Raw genomic sequence first — 20,047 nt, forward strand, 5'->3', positions numbered from 1 at the left:
CTAAATTTGACAGGTTTCTAATGCTTTTTACCTATGAGTCTAAGAATGTGCCAAGGATTTTGACTGAGAATGATGACGTCAAAGCAATTGCAGAAGGTTCCCGCAAACAAGTACGAAACAACTCAATGTCAATTTCTCAATCTTCTCTTCTATATATATATATATACTGGTTTCCAAATATCTGAGAACTTTCATTCTTTCCAGTGTCTTAAACTACTGGCTGTTATGGCTGCCATGCGTTTGGGTGACACTGTTGATAATATCGAAGCAACTCTCTACCTCACTCTGATGAATGCCAATGGTAAGGATGATAGTAGCACGAGAACCACATCATCAGATCCGCTGGACAAAAGCACATGGGAAGAGGTAAATAATGACAAGGATTTGAATTTTCTAATGCCTCTCTGTTTAATTGTCACTTAGCAATTAGCATGGCGTTTGATAATAGCTGATGTGTTTGTATTGCAAGAGTTAGTACTATGTCTATTTGTGAATAAGTTCTTGAGAAGGTTGCAAACTCTGAACGGCTGAAAGCGAAGTTGGTTTGGTTGCCATACCCTAGGGTAAAAGAGCAATAAGTCATTTAGTGGGTACTGGGTAGTGTATGCAAAATAAGACCACTTTTATGAGTAAATTTTATATAAAAAATTAATACTTTTTTATGGTTAATATTAATCTTGGAAATCACAAACCAATACAAGGAAAAATATACAAGTTCAATTGTGATAAGGAATTTTGATTGGGAAAACTTTTGTTGTCGAGTGGAGGAAGGAATCCCTACCTGCTCTATTGAATCAAATCTTGAAAACCCTACCTGCTCTGCTTTTCTGTTTTTCTGGTCTCACGTAGGCAAGTTTCCTATTTGATCAGATAGTGAACCTTTTTCCTTGGCATGTATATACTAGTGTAGCTATATGCTTGTGAATTAACTTGTAGTCTACATATTCTCAGCCCTGGTCCATGCAAGCAAGGTCAGTCTTAGCTTTTCAAACTAAAATCCATTGGGTTTGAAGTGTGAACAAGCACAAGTCCATTCATACCTTGTGCTAAAGTTTATTTTATTATAATGGGGGTAACAAGGATCCAACACTAGACCATTTGGTCAAAATGACTTCGATACAATCTTAAAAAACCATTCAACCTAAAAGCTTTAATTGTTAGGTGAGGTCCTTGAATAGGTTGATATTCTCTAACATATTTTAGGTGTTAGAATTGCCTAATTACTATTGTTGGTAATCATGTGGGAATAAAGGATCGCCCTATTGATTATCAGCAAGTAATCCGGACTGATCATGTCCATGTCTCTCTCAAATATACATGTTCTTGATTATGTGGTGTCAAGTCACCCTGGTGACGAGGGGTGACTGGAGACATTTCTATTTGGAGAAGCTTCAATTCCTTGTAATATTAGTTGTGTGGCAATGTTAGTATGTTTATTATAATTGGTTGATACATCTTAACAGGATCCTACAATGAAAACTTTGATTGCTCCTTCCCAATGTAAAACACTTTGGAATAAATTCCAAACGGATACAGAGCACATTGTTAATCATGCCAATTCTGTCATTCAAGCCAAGCTCATGGCCAAGAAGGCCCAAGAAGAGGCTGATGCTGCTAATAAGAAGGCTAACCAAATGGCTGAGCAGGCACGCAGAGAGGTTATTGCTCTCAAAAAAGAAGCCGAGGAAGCTATAAAAAAGGCTTTTGAAGATGCCAAGATTGCTAAAGCCGACGCTGAACAGGCAAAGAAGGCGGCAACTGTTGCTGAGAGAGCCTACAATGTAAGTTTAATATACTTTACCTATTTCTCAATTATTCTACAATATATATATATATTTTTTTTTTGTTGTCAAGAATTGAATTTTAGAGTTATGATATTTTTTTGGAAGGCCCAGTTTAGAAAGAGTACAAATACAAATATAGGTTTAGAAATACAAAATATATAAAAAAGCTTTGCACTGCACATATTTATATTTACAGTCCTTCCAAACTGAGCCTAAAGGAAAAAATTTCAAAAGGAAAATGAATTACAGAACGATCAGCCCCACGCAAAAAGAAGCTGATATCAACATGTAAAAGCATCCAAATATCAAACTAGCCCCAACAAAATAAAACTCAAAACAAGACACCCACAAAACCAACCATGCCCCAACCAATGCCAAAAATTGGATACCAGACTAGGGACACTTTTGATATTTTACAATTTTTTTCTAGTGCCCAATACTACGGTTTGATTGTCTATTTATAGTTTGTTTATGTTTATAATTTCAAATTCATTGCATAAATAGGATTAGAGTTATTAAATTGGAATAGGATATGATAGCTTTGAGTCCTAATAAGATTATTAAATCTAACAGTTTGACTCTTAGGATTATTATGAGTTTAGAGTCAAAAAATATATATGGACATTTTACGCACCCTCTAAGTGATTTCAAGTATTTTTTCTCTTTTTCTATTCCTATTTTCTTTCTTATTCCTTCAAGAAGCCATTACAATTGATGGAGGGTGATTTGGCCCGACCTCGCAGCACGGGTACACGTGGGCGTGACCTTGCTCAAACAGTGACTCAGCATGACAGTGCAATGAGCGTGAACACAACTCGGAGGGAAAGTCTCACCGAGTACAGCTCGGCAACTCGGCAGGTAAACTACTCACCGGGAGCTGCCTTACCTGCACCTCCTCCCGGGGTTAAGGCACTTCGGGACGTCCCGAGTTCGGGACGTCCTGACCTCTCTTAAGGACTGAGCTCCCCCCAATGGACCTCGGACCACTCCCAGGCAAGAACACACCGATCCATCTCTTGACACCCCGAGACATGGACACCTCGAGTCAGCCAGCTCAGCATAACCTGCTATAGGCAACTCGTCACTCAAGAGACAGCCCAGCTCAAGGTGATCCGCGGAAGGGCAGTTCGGTATACCGTAGGAAAGCTTCCTGATCGACTACCGTACCCGAAAAATCTGTGGATAGCAGATATCTCCCTCGTCAGATAGTGTCGCGCCTGTCACCTTCAGAAAGGTGTCTCGCGCTTGACAAGCACGTACCCTGTAGCGACGGCCCCGCACGTGCCACCTCAGCCTTGCCTGTAGCGGCTGTGGCAGGCTGACAGTGGCGGTTATACCTGCCCTGTCAGAAGTCAAAGGGCCTGAAGTAATGGGATTCGGTTATAAGGGGATCATTCTCAAGGAACAAGGTGTCTTCGAATCACTTGCGCAACCTTCACTCTTAGCCTTTCGTTTCCCTTCTCTTCTTGCACACAGTATTGACTTAATCATCGGAGCGTTTCATCCGGGAAACCCCCCGGGAGTTCTTCCTTTTTCCTCTCGTCTCAGGTACCTCTCAGGAGCCACGCGAGTGCCAGCTAGGAGTGACCGGATCACGCAACATCATTTGGCGCCGTTTGTGGGAAATGCTTCAAAAGGCCTTTCTCCCTAAACTTTTGCAGTTATTTTCTTCCTTGAAAAAATCCAACACTCATGGCTTCCTCTAGAAACGTCGGACGAAGCACGGAAATGGATAACTCCAGGGAACAACCCCAGCTCCCTACTGTCTGTATCGGACAGTTCACTGTCCCCCTGTCGGCGGATGGAATCCCCAGCTTAAATATGCCTCTTACAGTGGCACCTGTCGTCGCCCCACTCCCTGCTACAGTCGGAGGGACGTTCACCGAACCTTCGGTCGTGCCCCCGACGGCCATTCCGAATCAAGTGGAGGACTTGATGCAGTGCATGCGGGCCATGCAGGCCCAAATGCAACAGTTTCAGCAACTTCAGCTCTATCAACAGCATATGCTGCACCAGGTCTCCTAGTACCAGTATCAATAGTAGTTTCCCCAGTTGCCTTAGCCTCAGCTTCAGCAATCACAGCTTCCCCCTCGGCACCCAGTCTCGCAGTGAGCTGGGTCTCGCCGACAGGAGGAGCACCCGCCTCGCCGAGGAGAGTCCCCCCAGAACCCTCCAAGGAGCCAGGCCTCCACCCACGACAGACAAGAAAGACCAGTCGCCCCGACCTCACCACGGGCAGTCAGGTCGGGAGGACCTCAGCTCGGCAGGCCCACGTCACCTCGACCCTCGAGGCCCGGTACCCCAATCCTGGAAAACTGATTCGAAGCCTTAGCCGCAGGTTCCAAGAAAGAGCCCTTTGTCCGAAGTCATCACCAGCGGCCAGAGCCATTTCCCGCACACACCATTCCTAACAGTACACAAGCGAGCAGCACAAATGCCGAGCCCGCCAGAAAGCAGAGACGCCGCCGCCAAGCTCGCCGGTCTGCTACCCGCGACCTACCCGAACTCGGAGGCAAAGAAGAGGTAAGCTTGGGCGAGGTCAAAGCGCCCATTCTTTCAATTCAATCCCCCCTATCTCCCGAGCTACTGGCAGTCCCAATGCCTAAAGATTTCAAGCTCCCCCCTCTTGATAAGTATGATGGGTCTTTCGACCCAAATGATCACATAGATGCCTTCCAGTCACAGATGCACCTAGCAAGAGCAAGTGAGTCGTGTATGTGCGTGGCCTTCTCCACCACCTTCAGGGGAGTAGCCCACACATGGTACTGGAACCTGACGCCCGGATCAATAAGAAGTTGGGCGCAGTTCGCGCAGGCTTTCACGTCCCACTTTGTTACCAGTAAGTGCTGCCCACGAACTGAAGAGAGCCTCCTCAACATAGTGCAGAGAGAAGGAGAATCCATTTGGGGCTACGTTAAGCAGTTCAACGATGCTTGCTTTCAGATACCACGCCTGGACCCCGCCATGCGCTTTACAGCAGCTAAGAAAGGTGTGGCGCACAAGGAGTTCAAATGGCACATGGTCGTCAACCAACCAGCGACCATAACTGAATTTCTTAAGCTCGCGGACAAGTTCATAGCAACCGAGGAGGAGATCAACCAAAAGGGCGAGAGTGCGCCTGAAAAGAGGAAGAGGGAAGGAGAGCCTTCCAGCTAAGGGGACAGCCGAAGGAAAAAGGATGCAGCTTGGGGGGCAAAGCCAGGACAGTCGTTCTGAGCTCCTGTGGCGGACTAAACCGATTACACCCCACTGAATACGAAGCGGGCCGAAATCCTGATGGCGATCAAGGACGCTCCGTATGTGAAGTGGCCACCCTGTCTGAGGGGGAATCCCAATGAAAGAAATAAGAGTCTGTATTGCAGTTTTCACAAAGATCACGGTCACAATACCGAGAGTTGTAAAAACCTCCGCGACGAGATAGAGGAGCTCATCCGTCACTGATATTTGATAAACATTGTACAAAATAATAATAACAATGGTAATAGAGCAAGTGGGCAAGGGAAGCACGGTAAGGATGCTCCGGAGTCCAGCAGCAGGCCGGCCGAACAACCACAGAGGCAGCCTCCGGAGGAGAGGCCAGTTCGGGGGACCATCCACATGATAGTGGAAGGTTCGATCGTTGCGGGTTGCACTTCAACAGCAGCTCGAACGTCAGTTCGTGAGGCCACCCGGGAAGAGCAGAACCCCCCAAAGTGACCGAAGACGGGAGATCCAATTTTCTTCACAGAAGACGATGCGCGAGGGGTCCACTATCCCCACGATGATGCGCTCGTAATAAAGCTAAGAATCAACGACTTCGAGGTCATGCGCGTACTCGTTCACTCAAGCAGCTCAGCCAACATCCTTTTTAAAGCTGCGTTCGACCAGCTTCAGTTGCAGAGAAGCGACCTGAAGCCTACAGACACTCCTTTGGTGGGCTTCAGCGGAGAAGAAGTCCGTCCCCTTGGGAAAATAATAGTACCTATAGAAGTTGGCACATGGCCTTGTGTGGTCAGTTTCAACCACGACTTCCTGGTGGTCACAACCCCCTCCCCCTACAATGCCATAATAGGTCAACCAATCACCCATGTCCAACAGGCGGTGGTCTCCACTTACCATTTGGCTATGAAGTTCCCAACAGACTTCGGTGTGGGGGTAGCGCGGGGCGACCGGCTCGAGTCCCGCAAGTGCTATGTTGCCGCCCTGAAGGGGAAAACCAAGGTGGCCAACAACCTCGAACTGGAGCGGCCCACGGAGCAAGGCGAAGAGCGAGCTGCGCCCACAGAAGAAACAGCCGCTGTCCCGACCTCAGCAATAGACCCAGCTCGGACACTTCAGATCGGCGCTTCCATCCAAGAGCCCCTACGATTCGAACTGGTAAGCTTCTTACTTCAAAATTTAGATATTTTTGCATGGTCCGCAGTAGAGATGCCCGGTATAGGAGAAGTCCACTACCCGAGCTCTTCGCAACTGACTTCATAAGAGAAGTCCACTACCCGAGCTGGGTAGTTAACCCCGTCTTGGTAAAGAAGGCCAATGGCAAGTGGCGCATGTGCGACTACACCGACCTGAACCGGGCTTGCCCAAAAGATTGCTTCCCACTCCCTAGAATCAACCGCTTGGTGAATGCGACCTCAGGGCATGAGTTACTAAGTTTCTTGGATGCCTATTCGGGCTATAACCAAATTAAGATGGACCCGGCGGACAAAGAAAAGACTGCCTTCATCACGGAATTCGGCCTGTACTGTTACAAGGTCATGCCCTTCGGGTTGAAAAACGCAGGGGCAACCTTTCAAAGGCTTGTAAATAAATTGTTTACGCTGATAATCGGCAGAAAAGTAGAATGCTATGTAGACGACATGGTTGTCAAAACTTAATTCTCACATGAATTAATACAAAATTTGCATTCTGTTTTTGAAATTTTGCGTAAGTTTAATATGAAACTGAACCCAAACAAATGTGTATTTGGTGTGACCTCGGGCAAGTTCCTAGGATACATCGTTAACCAGCGCAGCATTGAAGCCAACCTGGATAAGATTAAGGTCATTTTAGATATGAGACCACCCCGGAAGTTGAAGGAGGTTCAGAGGTTGAATGGCCGTATAGTCGCCCTGAGCCGCTTCATGTCCAAATCGGCGGACCGCTGTCTGCCGTTCTTTAAGGCAATTAAGAGCAAAGGGTTCGAATGGACCCAAGACTACCAGCTCACGTTCGACGAGCTCAAGAAATACCTTGTTAGTGTGCCAACCTTAACCCGGCCCGAGGAGGGTGAGGTTTTAGAATTGTACCTCTCAGCAAGCGACGGAGTGGTCAGTTCGGTGCTAATAAAGGAAGTAGATCGGGTTCAACGACCCATCTATTACGTTACCAAATATTGCAAGGTGCAGAGACAAGATACCCAGAGATAGAAAAGCTAGCATATGCAATGGTAATTGCAGCTCGGAAGCTCCGCCCGTACTTCCGAGCTCATACTGTTATCGTCCTCACCAACAAAAATATTGCAGGGTGCAGAGACAAGATACCCAGAGATAGAAAAGCTAGCATATGCAATGGTAATTGCAGCTCGGAAGCTCTGCCCGTACTTCCGAGCTCATACTGTTATCGTCCTCACCAACAAATCTCTGAAGCAAGTATTACTTAAGCCCGAGGTCTCTGGTCGGTTGACGAAGTGGGCCATTGAGCTCAACGAGTACGACTTCCAGTACAAGCTGCAAACTTGCATCAAGGCCCAAGCCTTAGCAGATTTCATAGCTGAATTTACATTCAGCTCCGAAGTCCCTAGGCCGGTTGAGCACAAGGTCCCCAACTCGGTTGAGCCCGAAGCTCCCAGGCCAATCGAGTCCGAACCCCGTGAGGTAGCAGCCAGTGTGGCATCACTCCTAGCTCGACCAACCGCGAGCTGGGATGAGGAGCCTTGAATTCTTTACGTAGATAGCTCCTCGAACCAAAAATGCAACAGAGCCGGAATAGTTCTACGTGGCCCAAGCGGCATGAGACTGGAGTACGCACTACGCTTCGAGTTCACGGCATCTAACAATGAAGCAGAGTACGAGGCGTTGATAGCCGGACTAGCCCTAGCCAGAGAAGTAAAAGCAAAGCACATTGTTATCTGCAGCGACTCCCAACTCGTGGTCAACCAGGTCACCGGCGAGACGAAGCTCGCGAGCCAACCATGATTGCCTACTTGACCAAAGTTAGAGAGGCCCTACTAAACTTCCAGTTACACTTCATCAGGTAGATACCAAGGTTAGAGAACACTGAGGCCGACGCCCTGTCCAGATTAGCCAGCGCCAGCGACATCACCATGAGGACTGTGCACATAGAGGACTTGCCCTGGCCTAGCATTCTCAGGGGGGCAGAGGAGGTCGCTCCCGTTGTTCAAGCAGAGCCGAGTTGGATTGACCCACTCGCGAGCTTCCTGCTACACGGGACCCTCCCTGCAGATCGCAATGCAGCCAGAATGGTGCAGCGCCAGGCAGGCAAATACGTCATGATAGACGAACGGCTGTACAGGAGATCCTACACGCTCCCCTATCTGCGTTGCATGCGACCTACCGAAGCCGAGCCCGTACTCCACGACACTCATGAGGGATTATGCGACGAACACTTGGGGGGCAGGGCCCTCGCCCAGAAGGCACTTTGACAGGGGTATTATTGGCCAACAATGAAAGCAGGTGCTATCGAGTTCGTCAGAAAATGTGACAAATGCCAGAGACATGCCAATATTCACCATCAACCCGCTACTGACCTCAAGTATCTCACTAGCCCGTGGCCCTTTGCACAATGGGGCATCGATCTACTCGGGCCATTCCCGCCAGCAACGGGTGGAAGGAAGTTCTTAGTAGTGGCAGTGAACTACTTTACCAAGCGGGTAGAGGCCGAACCCCTTGTAACGATCATAGCCCGAAATGTCCAAAACTTCTATTGGAAGAACATCGTGTGCCGCTTTGGATTACCTCGGGTATTGATTTCTGACAATGGCAAGCAGTTTGAGGATATCAAGTTCCAAGACTGGTGCTAGGACATGGGAATCCGACAGAACTTTACTTCAGTCGCACACCCTCAAGCAAACGGTCAGGCCGAACTCACGAACAGAGCCATCCTCCGTGGACTAAAGGCATGACTGGACCGAGCCAAAGGACTATGGGCAGAGGAACTACCTAGTGTTCTATGGGCCTACCAGACCACGAAGAAGACCGCCACGGGAGAAACACCCTTCAATCTCACCTACGGCACTGAAGCAACGATTCTTGCAGAGATCGAAGTACCCATGCTACGATTAGAAGCATACAGTGATCAGACAAACGAAGATGGGCTACGTACCAACCTCGATCTACTCGATGAAGGGACCTCGCGTACATCAGGATAGCACCCTACCAGCAGAGAGTAGCTCGGTACTATAACGCCAGGGTCAAGAAGCAGAATCTCCGTGTTGGTGACCTGGTCCTTCATAAAGTCATGGTACCTGAGCCCGGCGCTGGAAAGCTCGAGTCCAACTGGGAAGGTCCCTATCGATTGAAGCGAGTGCTCGGGGAAGGAACTTACGAGCTCGAGACCCTCGAAGGGAAACAAGTACCTCGGGCATTGAATATTGTCAACCTAAGACGATACTATCTGTAAGAATTGAGTAGGTCACGAGCCACTCTCAAAGCCTAAGGGCCAAAATACAAAGCTAACATGATCTCGGCACAACAGGACCCAGTCGCCTCTGTGGCATGGGCAGACTCCGAAAGTGGGCCACGAGCCACTCCTCCAGCCTAAGGGCTGAAATGCCAAGCCAATGAAGGAACCTCGGCAGCATACAAAGTTAAGTTGCCCCATCAACAAGAACTAAGTACTTGCAGCATCTGAGGTGCAGGCGGCTCGGGCACGAACCTTACGACAAATAGCCTACCCTGGCATGCGAAGAGTTAAACCCGTGAGGACAACTAACAGCAGGCTTCCTCGGGTGCAGACAGGCTAGGCATGTGCCCTACTATATCCCTCACCCCGACATACACAAGGCAACCCCTACTAAATAGTTCGGGGCCACGATGGCCAATTAAGGAACACCCACTTCGGAAGTTCAATGTGGTAGGCTAACAACTCGGAGTGAATGACCACTTCGACAAAATAAATTGCACAAGCTTTTGGCAAAAAGAAAAAATCTTTTCATTGCAGAAAATCCATTACATAAACTCCATTAAGGAACGTCTTGGTTACAACAGAGAAAAAGGGGGAAGATTAAGTTTACAAATACGGGAGCAAACTACTTTGGAAGCTTGTCGCCTCTGTTACGGACCTCCTCGGGGGCAGTAACTGGGCCAGCATCCTCTGCCTCATCTTCGGAACCCTCATCTTCGGAATCTGGATCATCTTTGGACTGATGCAGTCGTCAGTGATCCACGAAGTGGTGATGGCGCTCGTATCCAGGTCGGGGTAGAGATGCCTGATCAGCCACCGACTAAGCTTGAAGCCCTTACGGTAGGCCTCCGTCATCACGTTGTCGAACCTTGAAGAATTGACGTAGTCAAGGATGACCTAAGTCTTGGCCTCCTCGAGAGCACCCTCGAAGATTGCAGTCTTCTCTCTTATGTCCTCCTGGAGGTACTCCACTTCATGCTCCAGCTTCCCCTTCGCCTCCTTGAGGCCTTGCACCTCAAGCTTCAAGGCGTCCTGCTCAGCCTTGAGGCTGTTCACCTCGAGCCCTAAGGCCTCCTGACTGACCTTGAGACCATTCACCTCGGCCCTCAGCTTGTCCTTGTCTCGGGCCAGCTCCCCCTTCTCCGCCATTAACACCTCGATGATGCTCTTTTGAGCCGAGGCGTCACTCTCTAGGCGGTGGACCTGGTAGCGAGCTGCCCTCAACTCGGTATGGGCTGAGCGAGATGACTTCTCAGCCTCCAGAGCCCGCTTTAGGTGCCAATCTAACTGAAGAGTCAAGGCGCGAATGGCAGTGTTCACCTGCAAAAGGAAAACCAGTCAGAAGGGAAACCAAAAAAAAAAAAAGAAGAAAAGAAAAGAGAGACTCAGCACCATAGCATGAGTGGCGGCTCGGGCACCGAGCTGACCAGGAGTGAGTTCAGCCCACTCGCTGACCTCCCCCGGGTATGCAGCCAGCTTGCTCTTCTCTAGGCTGCGTTGGGGGTTCAGAACAGTTTGACTCCCTTGGCCCTCCGAGCTGGATGCCGTCATCTGCACGTCGTGAGTGGAACTCTCAGAGGCCTCAGTGGCCACCTCGGCAGGACGAACCCCGGTAGCAGCCTCTGCAGCACGAGCCTCGGCAGCACTCTCAATAGCAGGCTCAGTAGGCTTGGCAGCAGGTTCGGTGGGCCTAACAACAGGCTCCGCTGCCACCTCGGGCCCCCGAGGCACCGCCTCTCCTTCCAAATTGATGACAGGCTTCGCTGCCACCTCGGGTCCCGGAGCTGAAGTCTGTGGAGGTTGAGCCTCGATTGAAGCTCGCGGGGACTCAACACGCGCCTTCTTGGCTACGTTTTTCTTTCTCTTCATCTGGCAGAAGAGCTTCTGGTTGTCTATTCTCTCCGCCTCCATGGGACCTGCAGCAAAACATGACATCAGTAACCCGAAGTAAACATACGAACAGAAAGCCGAAGTAAAGGAAAACCTACCCGGGCTCAAGCTCTCCTCAGAAGTGAAGTCTTCATAATCCAACCCGAGCTGAGCCAGTGACTGGAGCACCTTCTTGGTCTTCCCGTCTAGGATGACACCGGAGTCTTGAACGGCTATCCTCCAATCGGTGGGGAAGGGCCACCCCGTACTGCTCCGGACTACGAAGTAGTCCCGCTTCCAAGCTGGGACTTTGCTCGGGAGCTTGTGCATGAGTTTAAAACCCGGGCGGGGGCACAGGTAGTAGAATCGCCTGTGCCCGGGGAGAGCACCCAAAACACTCTTCTTTATGGCCAAAATAGTGCTGAGAATATGTAAATCTAGGGAGAGGGAACGGTCAAAGCAAAGAGAGATGGACCCCACCACATTTCGTATGGAGTTTGGGTGGAGTTGGTCCAGGGTAATGTTGAAGCGTACCAACACCTCAACGATTAAAGGGTGAAGAGGAAGTCAGAGCCCGGCTATCAGTTGCTCCTTGAAGATCACGATCTCGTTAGGACCGTGCTCCCATGGGAAGTTGCCGGTGGGAAGGCTATACGAATATTCCTTAGGGAGGCGGAACCTCTGTATGAGGTCCTGAAGCCTCTCCGAGGTCATTATGAAAGGGCCGAACTGATCTGACTCCCGACCTCGGTGGGAGGCGGATGCCAGATGACCCGAAGCCAGCCGAACTTCGGATGGCTGAGCAGTAGAGGAGCCACCCCGAGCCGAGGTGCCTATCTCGGGCTCGTTGATAAGGCTGTCTATGCTAGACGACATAGCAGAGTAGAGGGAAGAGACAAATTGATGGAGGGTGATTTGGCCCGACCTCGCAGCACGGGTCACGTGGGCGTGACCTTGCTCAAACAGTGACTCAGCATGACAGCGCAACGAGCGTGAACACAACTCGGAGGGAAAGTCCCACCGAGTACAGCTCGGCAACTCGACGGGTAAACTACTCGCCGGGAGCTGCCTTACCCGCACCTCCTCCCCGGGGTTAAGGCACTTCGGGACGTCCCGAGTTCGGGACGTCCTGACCTCTCTTAAGGACCAAGCTCCCCCCAATGGACCTCGGGCCACTCCCAGGCAAGAAAGCACCGATCCATCTCTGGACACCCCGAGGCATGGACACCTCGGGTCAGCCAACTCGGCATAACTTGCTACAGGCAGCTCATCACTCAAGAGACAGCCCAGCTCCGGGTGATTTGCGGAAGGGCAGTTCGGTATATTGTAGGAAAGCTTCCTGCTCGACCGCCGTACCCGACAAATCTATGGATAGCAGACATGTCCCTCGTCAGATAGTGTCGCGCCTATCACCTTCAGAAAGGTGTCTCGCGCCTGATAGGCACGTACCCTCTAGCGATGGCCCCGCGCGTGCCACCTCAGCCTTGCCTGTAGCGGCTGTGGCAGGCTGACAATGGCGGTTATACCTGCCCTGTCAGAAGTCAAAGGGCCGAAAGCAATGGGATTCGATTATAAGGGGATCATTCTCAAGGAACAAGGTATCTTCGAATCACTTGCGCAACCTTCACTCTTAGCCTTTTGTTTCCCTTCTCTTCTTGCACACAGTACTGACTTAATCATCGGAGCGTTCCCGCCGGGAAACCCCCCGGGAGTTCTTCCTCTTTTCTCTCGTCTCAGGTACCTCTCAGGAGCCACGCGAGTGCCAGCTAGGAGTGACCGGATAGCACAACATCAACAACTATCAACAACCATAAATTTCTGATCAAAGCAAATGCTTTATTCACCCTGCTCTCAAAAAGTGAACAATTTTATAGGCCTAGGGTATCTTCTATACAATCTTACATGTCTAGAATCAATGAGGATTGGATTTTTGGACCATATGATGGGTCTCTGTTTGAGAAGATGGTGGAAGAAAACAGATCTAATAATGTTTGACTTATTTGAGAAGATGGTGGAAGAAAACAGATCTAATAATGTTGGACTATGGGAGTAAGGTTTTCAAACATGTTAGAATATAAAAGGAAATACCAGATTTCAAAGGAGATGATTCACAAGCATTCTTTGATTGGGTTGTTGAACTAGAAGAATATTTTGAGTGGCATGATATATTTGACAAACAAAGGATTAGATTTGCATGCATGAAATTGACGAGTCATGATAAAGTGTGGTGGAGAACTCTTGAGCAACAACTAGGAAAGGGATGTGATGATCCTATTAGTACATAGATATAGATGAAGAGGAGTTTACAATTAAAGTACATCCCACTAGGCTTCCATGATGATCTATATATGGAGTTAACAAATTTCAAACAAGAGAATAAGTAGCAAGTTATAACAAAGAACTTGAAGTCAATGGGAAGAAGCCACAAAGTTGAAAAGCAAGTAAATGATTCATCGCATGTTGATGCCTATCCTAGAACTGAAGTTGATGATGAAATTAAAGAAGAAAATTTTCAAGCTATAGAAGTTGTAGATACTAAAAATCAAAAGGGTGCAAACCAAGAAAAAGCAAAAATTGCTAGAATTTCCAGCACCCATGATTAGTTTGAGGTTAATGATGAAAAAGAGAGAGATAGAAGTGAAGCAAGATACAATATGTTAATTATAGTAGATCTTAGTAAGGAAGTAAGTGACTTTACCTTACAGTTCAAGTAGAACCAAATCTAGAATTATAACTTGACATGGCACAAGTTCCACCAACATCAATGGAAGAAGTCCTAGAATTTACTAAGGAACCAAGGGTAGTAGAACACATAGAGATGGTGATTCTTAGGCTAGAGATTGAAGGAAAAAATCCAAATGTTATAGCTGAGATTTTGGATAAGCAAGAGAAAGATTTATCACAATAGTAGGTTGATGATTTATGTGATCAAGAAGCCAACGTTATTGATGATTTAACAAAAATGGTCATGGAAGGCAGTGTTTCAGAAATACATTTCTTTCAAGATTCTTTTCTATTTATGTGTGTAGCCTCTACTCTATAGTCTAAGCATGTAGCTGTAGGAAGTCCTACTCCTTTTCTCATTGGGGCATATCAACTTTTCTTCAACTTGAGGACTAGTTTTGTTTTTGAACCAGGGGAGAATGATGCAGGAACAGAAGAGACAAAATCAGAATTTTGTGAAATTTTATGCATTTATGTACTTTTGGACACCAAAGACATTTTTGTTATTTTACAATTTTTCTGTAGGGTTCAATAATAGGGCCTGATTCCCAATTTATAGTTTGTTTATATATAAAATTTTAGAGTCATTACATAAGTAGGATTAGAGTTATTGAGTCTTCTTTGAATTTAATAAGATATGACAACTTAGTTTGAGTCCTATTAGGATATTTGAGTCTAATAGTTTGACTCCTAAGATTATGGACATTTTACACAAAGAACAATGAAGTTTATTGATTTTTTTTCAGATTATGCTAAGTTGGGGCTCTAATAATTGTCCTAGGCTCCTAGTAGTGGATAAATAGATAAGACCCATCAGATTTGCCTGTCCATACCAATTGATCCTTAGAACTACTAATTCTGACTTTATAGCTGATTTGCGGGGTTTTGAATATCCTCTTGGACATTGGAGTTATTAGAAAAAGACTATTTACCATTAATGCTTAGGACTTCTTGTAATTGGAAGTCTGTGATTGGATTAGTATTAGCTACGTGGAAAAGTAAGCCATTTGTTGTCCAATTGTGAAACCAACACAAGATCTCACCTAAATCAATTAACCATTATAGCTATCTCCTTAACCATTAAATCGCTTTCAAATATTTATAACAGGTAGGACTAAAACCAGAGAGAGCCGAGGGGGTAGAACCAATAGAGTTCACGACCTTGTATTGAGAATATCTTCTGATGATGCCTCTTCATTTTTCATACTTATCATCAGAAAATGTTCTCAATATAAAGTCGGGATGTGCTGTGGGATATTGTGGGGCGCCTCCTTACGAGACGATGATGTGAGCTCGAACCAATATATGTCTAACTGTGAAAAAGAAAAAAAAAGAAAAAAAAAACTGGCCCGTAGAGAGTCATTTTGAAGTAGTTTAAAATACACCTTTATCCTTTATCCTTTATCGTGAAGGCATTGAATCGATGAGCGAATACCCAAACCCCTCTGGTTACAAGGCTTACCAATTTGTTCCCAACTGTGCCAATGATATTCTTGTCGTTGAAGTCAATGTGTAGGCAGTCTTACCCCACAATTGAGAGAGGCTATATTCATGATTTAAGCCTTAATCACTGATGCTGCAATAATGCAACCCAACTGTTGCGCCAAGGCCCACCCTCAGCTAGGGGTGTCCATGAAAAACCAAAAAACTGAAAAATCAAACCGTAAAATGCAGTTAATCGAATCAATTGATTCGGAATTTTTGAAAAATCAAAGGATCGGTTCAGTTTTTGATTAACATATAAAAAAATGACGGTTAGTTGAACCAACCGGTATATATATTTATATGTATATTTTATATATATTTAATATATGTCACATATTTTCTATGTATTATATATAAATATATATTCATTATATATATAAATATATACTTATATTATATTTATAATGATCCATTCATAAATATATTATATATTTTTAAAATATTTATAGTATATTATATATTTTTAAAATATTTCATTTATTATTTATAATATAATATTACATATATATTTATATAATATATATTATAAATATAAAAATCGAAGAACCGAATCGATCAAAAATCGAAACTGATGGACCAATTAACCGATAATAATGGTTCGATTTTGGTTTGGCAAAATGAAAAAACTAATATCACCAATTAACTTTTGATAACATAGGTAAAACGGTAAAATGTTTATATGTCTAGAAAAGTATTTTCAACCAATATTATATATAATATCTATTAAAATCGATCTGACGAAATTATTTAATTGGGACAAAACCATATAGCCAAAATCGGCATAAAACATTAGGTCAATTTAGATAGTCATACTTGGCTGCCAACATCTACCTGCCATAAATTGCAACCACTTATAGCTATCTTGTAGTGTGAGATGTGCGGCTGCTGGAATAAGCATGGGTAAAGAAAGTGAGTAGTAAATCTGAGCCCTCACTGGGCCAGAAGTCAACTCGTTCTTTTGTGCTATGGCTCCATTGGCCACATGACATGGTCTCAATTAACTACAATATATTTCATGGCATTGTTGTTGGGCTCCATGGGGCCACTTGAGATGACAGTAGAAATGACAATTCACATCTCCACCCCACAGATTCCATGATAATTTCGAGAGATATATTCCCAAACAAAAAAAAAAAAAAAAAAAATAGATACAATATAAGTGAAATATTTTCGAATTGTCCATAAGTCATTTTGTGCAAAGTAGATGATCTGTGGGTTATAAATGTAAGTAGTGCGTCACTGGGTCGGCTCTTTGTTTGAAGGTGACTGAAGGAAAATGTTTTCTTTAGCTCTTTGTTTGTAATGCAATTTCATTTGTATTAATATATATAAATTAATAAGAAAGTGTAAATTTTAGTTCACTTTTGCTTCGAGTTTTAATTTGAAATTTCTATGGCACTTTACCCAAATTTAAGTTGTTATATGATTTATTTATTTTTATTGATTCACATCTCATAAGGTATATTATCACTGATCCGTCTATGTTTGAGTTGTGTTGTAGCGATTTCCATAAAATGCACTATAAATTTTACCTTAAATTTTTTCTTTAATCAACTTCATTTTTTATTTTAGATAAAAAAAATACAAAGCAAAATTTCTTTTAGAACTTTATTCAATTCATTTGCGCTCCCACTCTTTTTCAGGAAGCGGTAGAAAAGGCCAAACGTGGTTTTTGGGGACGCGTTTTGGATTATTTGATTTTCAAGCCTTTTGAATGGATTGTTAGCCAATAGAGTCAACAGAATTGATTAGTTGGTATGGTGCATGCATGGAAAACAAGTGCTGTTAAAAGAGGTTTGTTTGGGAGTACAAGACATGGTTTGAAAGTGGTTTCTTACGGAATCCACTCCTCTATCTTTACGTGGGAATAAGAAGCAAAAAAATATATAAAGATATTGTTGTGGACTATTAAATTAGGAGTTTAAAGCATCAATAAGAAAACCGAGTGATCTCCTCATTAAGTAAATAAGGAAATTTAGTTACCAAGTGTCTTTTTAGTAACTTAGTTACGAGTGTTTAACTTTCTTTATTTTAATTTATATTTGTATTGTTCTATGTTTCTGTGTGGATGAAAATCATTGTTTTTGGTTAATAATGTTATTTTTTATGACATTGGAATCCATTATGTATTAAAAGATCATTACTAATATTATAGGATTTTGGTTTTAATAAGATAGTAAAAGAAAAGAGGATGTTTAGTGATTGGTATAATATTAATATGGTGCCTATATTTATCAAGGGATTAAATTAATTAGCCATGAAATTTTGAGAGACAATGATTGAATAAATATTATGACTTAAAACAAGTGCACCACCGCTGGATAATGACAATTTTGGGAACAATTTCTCCAGTTGAATAATGACAAAATCTGGAGGAATTGGTCAAGCCATCACCGCTGGATACATGTTCCAAAATTGGCTGATAAATAAACAATTTTGATACAGTTTCTTGAAACTTGACTCACTGAGATGGTGAGAAGCTGCAGCGTCGAGTTGGATATTCACTTGGTGATGTTCCAAGAACAATTGTAGATAAATGTGGTGAATTATCTATTCTTCAAATTAGTCTCATTAGGGGTTGTAAGAGGGAACGACTTGCATGTGACCTGAATGAACCTCACTCATGGGAATTGTACGTTACTTCATTTTCGCAAGCCTTGGGCAATTTTATAAAACAAGAATTGATGATACATATATCTTACAGTTATAGTTGTTTGCGAGCTCTTAGTGGTTTCGCTCTTTCCGTTGATAGTGTATGTTGTGTGTTCGTATCAGCCATGAAGACGTGTTCTGTAAATCCAAGCTTAAGTTTAAGCCGGTTTTGAAAAATTGCACCTGTGAAACCACTCTAGCACGTTTAGCAGCCATGGACAAACCCTTTCTGTCCATGGAGAGTCGTCCACCAATACCAGTGAGTCTGCTCTTGGTAGTTTCGGCGAGAATGATGACGTTGAAACTGATCGCTCAGATGATGCTCCAATTGAAACCATTGCTTTTTTTTTTTTTTTTCATAGAAACCAAGAGGGGCTACATAAGACGGGGGATAGCACATCCCCAAAAATCAGACTTACAAATACAAGCTAGATTCCTTGGAAGATCACTAAGATTGAGGCTTACTATACCCTATAGGGAAGAAAAAGCTTCATTGGCAAACCAGTCTGCCGCTTGATTAGCTTCCCCTTACACATGATTGTAGGCCAAGTCTTCATTTGCTCAATTCTTCATATTCAATCACTCTTCAATGATGTTCTATAGATTCCAGGGGGGTCGATGAACCGTTTCAGACAAGAAATCACGATCAAGGAGTCGCCTTCAATGATGATGGAATGGTCAATGAGCCGTCGCTGCTTCTCACCAAGTAGTTACTATAACTAACTGGCAAAATGTGGGAGGCGGGTTCCCAACTGACCCAACGGGTAGTGGGCCCACCAAATCAGGTATGGAGAATGTCTTAACTCCTACTACTTGTTACATTAACCGTAAAGTGCCCACTTTTACTTTGGTTGATCCCTCTCCTATGAATTTACAAGAGGATATTGAGTTGAATTGTGTGAGAGTTATCCACCTATCTGACTTGGACAACCAGCAACCTGGTAAGCTATCCATCCTCGTAGAGTCCGACCTACACGGCATACCCACCTTGGTCCATTCGATCCACTTAATGTTCCTGAGATACTTAGTGGTCACGTCGCCCACGTGGTAACAGTTACACTAGTTTCCCCCATTTCTTGGGCAAGCGGTGAGAGGTCAACCTAGTGAACATTCCAAAGTATCCATCGGCATTTGATGGTTGAGGACCGTTACCTCCGACTATGCCAGGTGTGTTCTGATCGAACCCAGGATCCTATATAAGTTCGGCCCCTCGCCCACTAATGATAGGCATATGTTGGCTCTCTCTCTCTCTCACACACACACACACACAGTTTGGCACTAGCTTGATCGTCAGAGCTCCTTTGCCCAAGTCCATTCCATAGGCTCTTTGACGTATGCTCACTTTGCAGACTTGACCTACCAACCTACTTACTAGCATCTGAGTTGTTTGTGGGAAATGCATTAAAATACATCCTTACAAATTTCCCCATCACCATTTTCAGCATGTCATGACCCAATGGAAAAGGGACGCAATAGAATGGCATCAAATCCTCTTCTGAGGGTAACAACAAAGTGTTGACCCCTCCATGATCCCAACCAAAGTAGATTGCCCACCAATTCTAGAAGCTCATATACTACATCCGAGGAATGGACTTCAATGTTCAAGCCTGGGAGCAGCACATGGCCATACTAAGGCTCCCCCAGCCTGAGGTACCTATGCTAGAGTAGCACATGGCTACATTACATCATGCGTCGGTGAAGGACCACCTCGGTCTCCCTGTGCAACTAGCCCTGATGAAACCTCTGGCGTCCCCGAGCTCACTCATCCCTTGCCTTTGTCCACTGACATCCTCGTCGAACCACATTCGAAGGATTTCAAGACGCCTAACCTTGAGATGTATGATGGGATAGCCAACCCACTAGGTCACATGGAGAGCTTTCAGCCCCTCATGTTACTCCATGGGGCCTCAAAGGTGACCATGCACCTGGCC

The 20,047-nt window shown here is 45.0% G+C and overlaps 1 protein-coding gene across 2 annotated transcripts in view; it reads left to right on the forward strand.

The window, feature by feature from the left end:
* LOC104596705 (protein ROOT HAIR DEFECTIVE 3 homolog 1-like) overlaps positions 1-17,680 on the forward strand; it is an 82,363-nt gene extending 64,683 nt beyond the window's left edge. For both annotated transcript variants that reach the window (XM_010257959.2, XM_088887809.1), the window contains 4 exons: positions 14-110; positions 205-366; positions 1,464-1,781; positions 17,108-17,680. In XM_010257959.2, the coding sequence (XP_010256261.1) occupies positions 14-110; positions 205-366; positions 1,464-1,781; positions 17,108-17,197 (667 nt within the window). In that variant the 3' untranslated portion in view covers positions 17,198-17,680. The remainder of the gene's footprint in view (positions 1-13; positions 111-204; positions 367-1,463; positions 1,782-17,107) is intronic.
* Positions 17,681-20,047: the final 2,367 nt, after the last annotated feature.

Source organism: Nelumbo nucifera, chromosome 5 (genome assembly GCF_055504915.1).
Source record: "Nelumbo nucifera cultivar China Antique chromosome 5, China Antique-T2T, whole genome shotgun sequence".
In the NCBI taxonomy this organism is placed as follows: domain Eukaryota; kingdom Viridiplantae; phylum Streptophyta; class Magnoliopsida; order Proteales; family Nelumbonaceae; genus Nelumbo; species Nelumbo nucifera.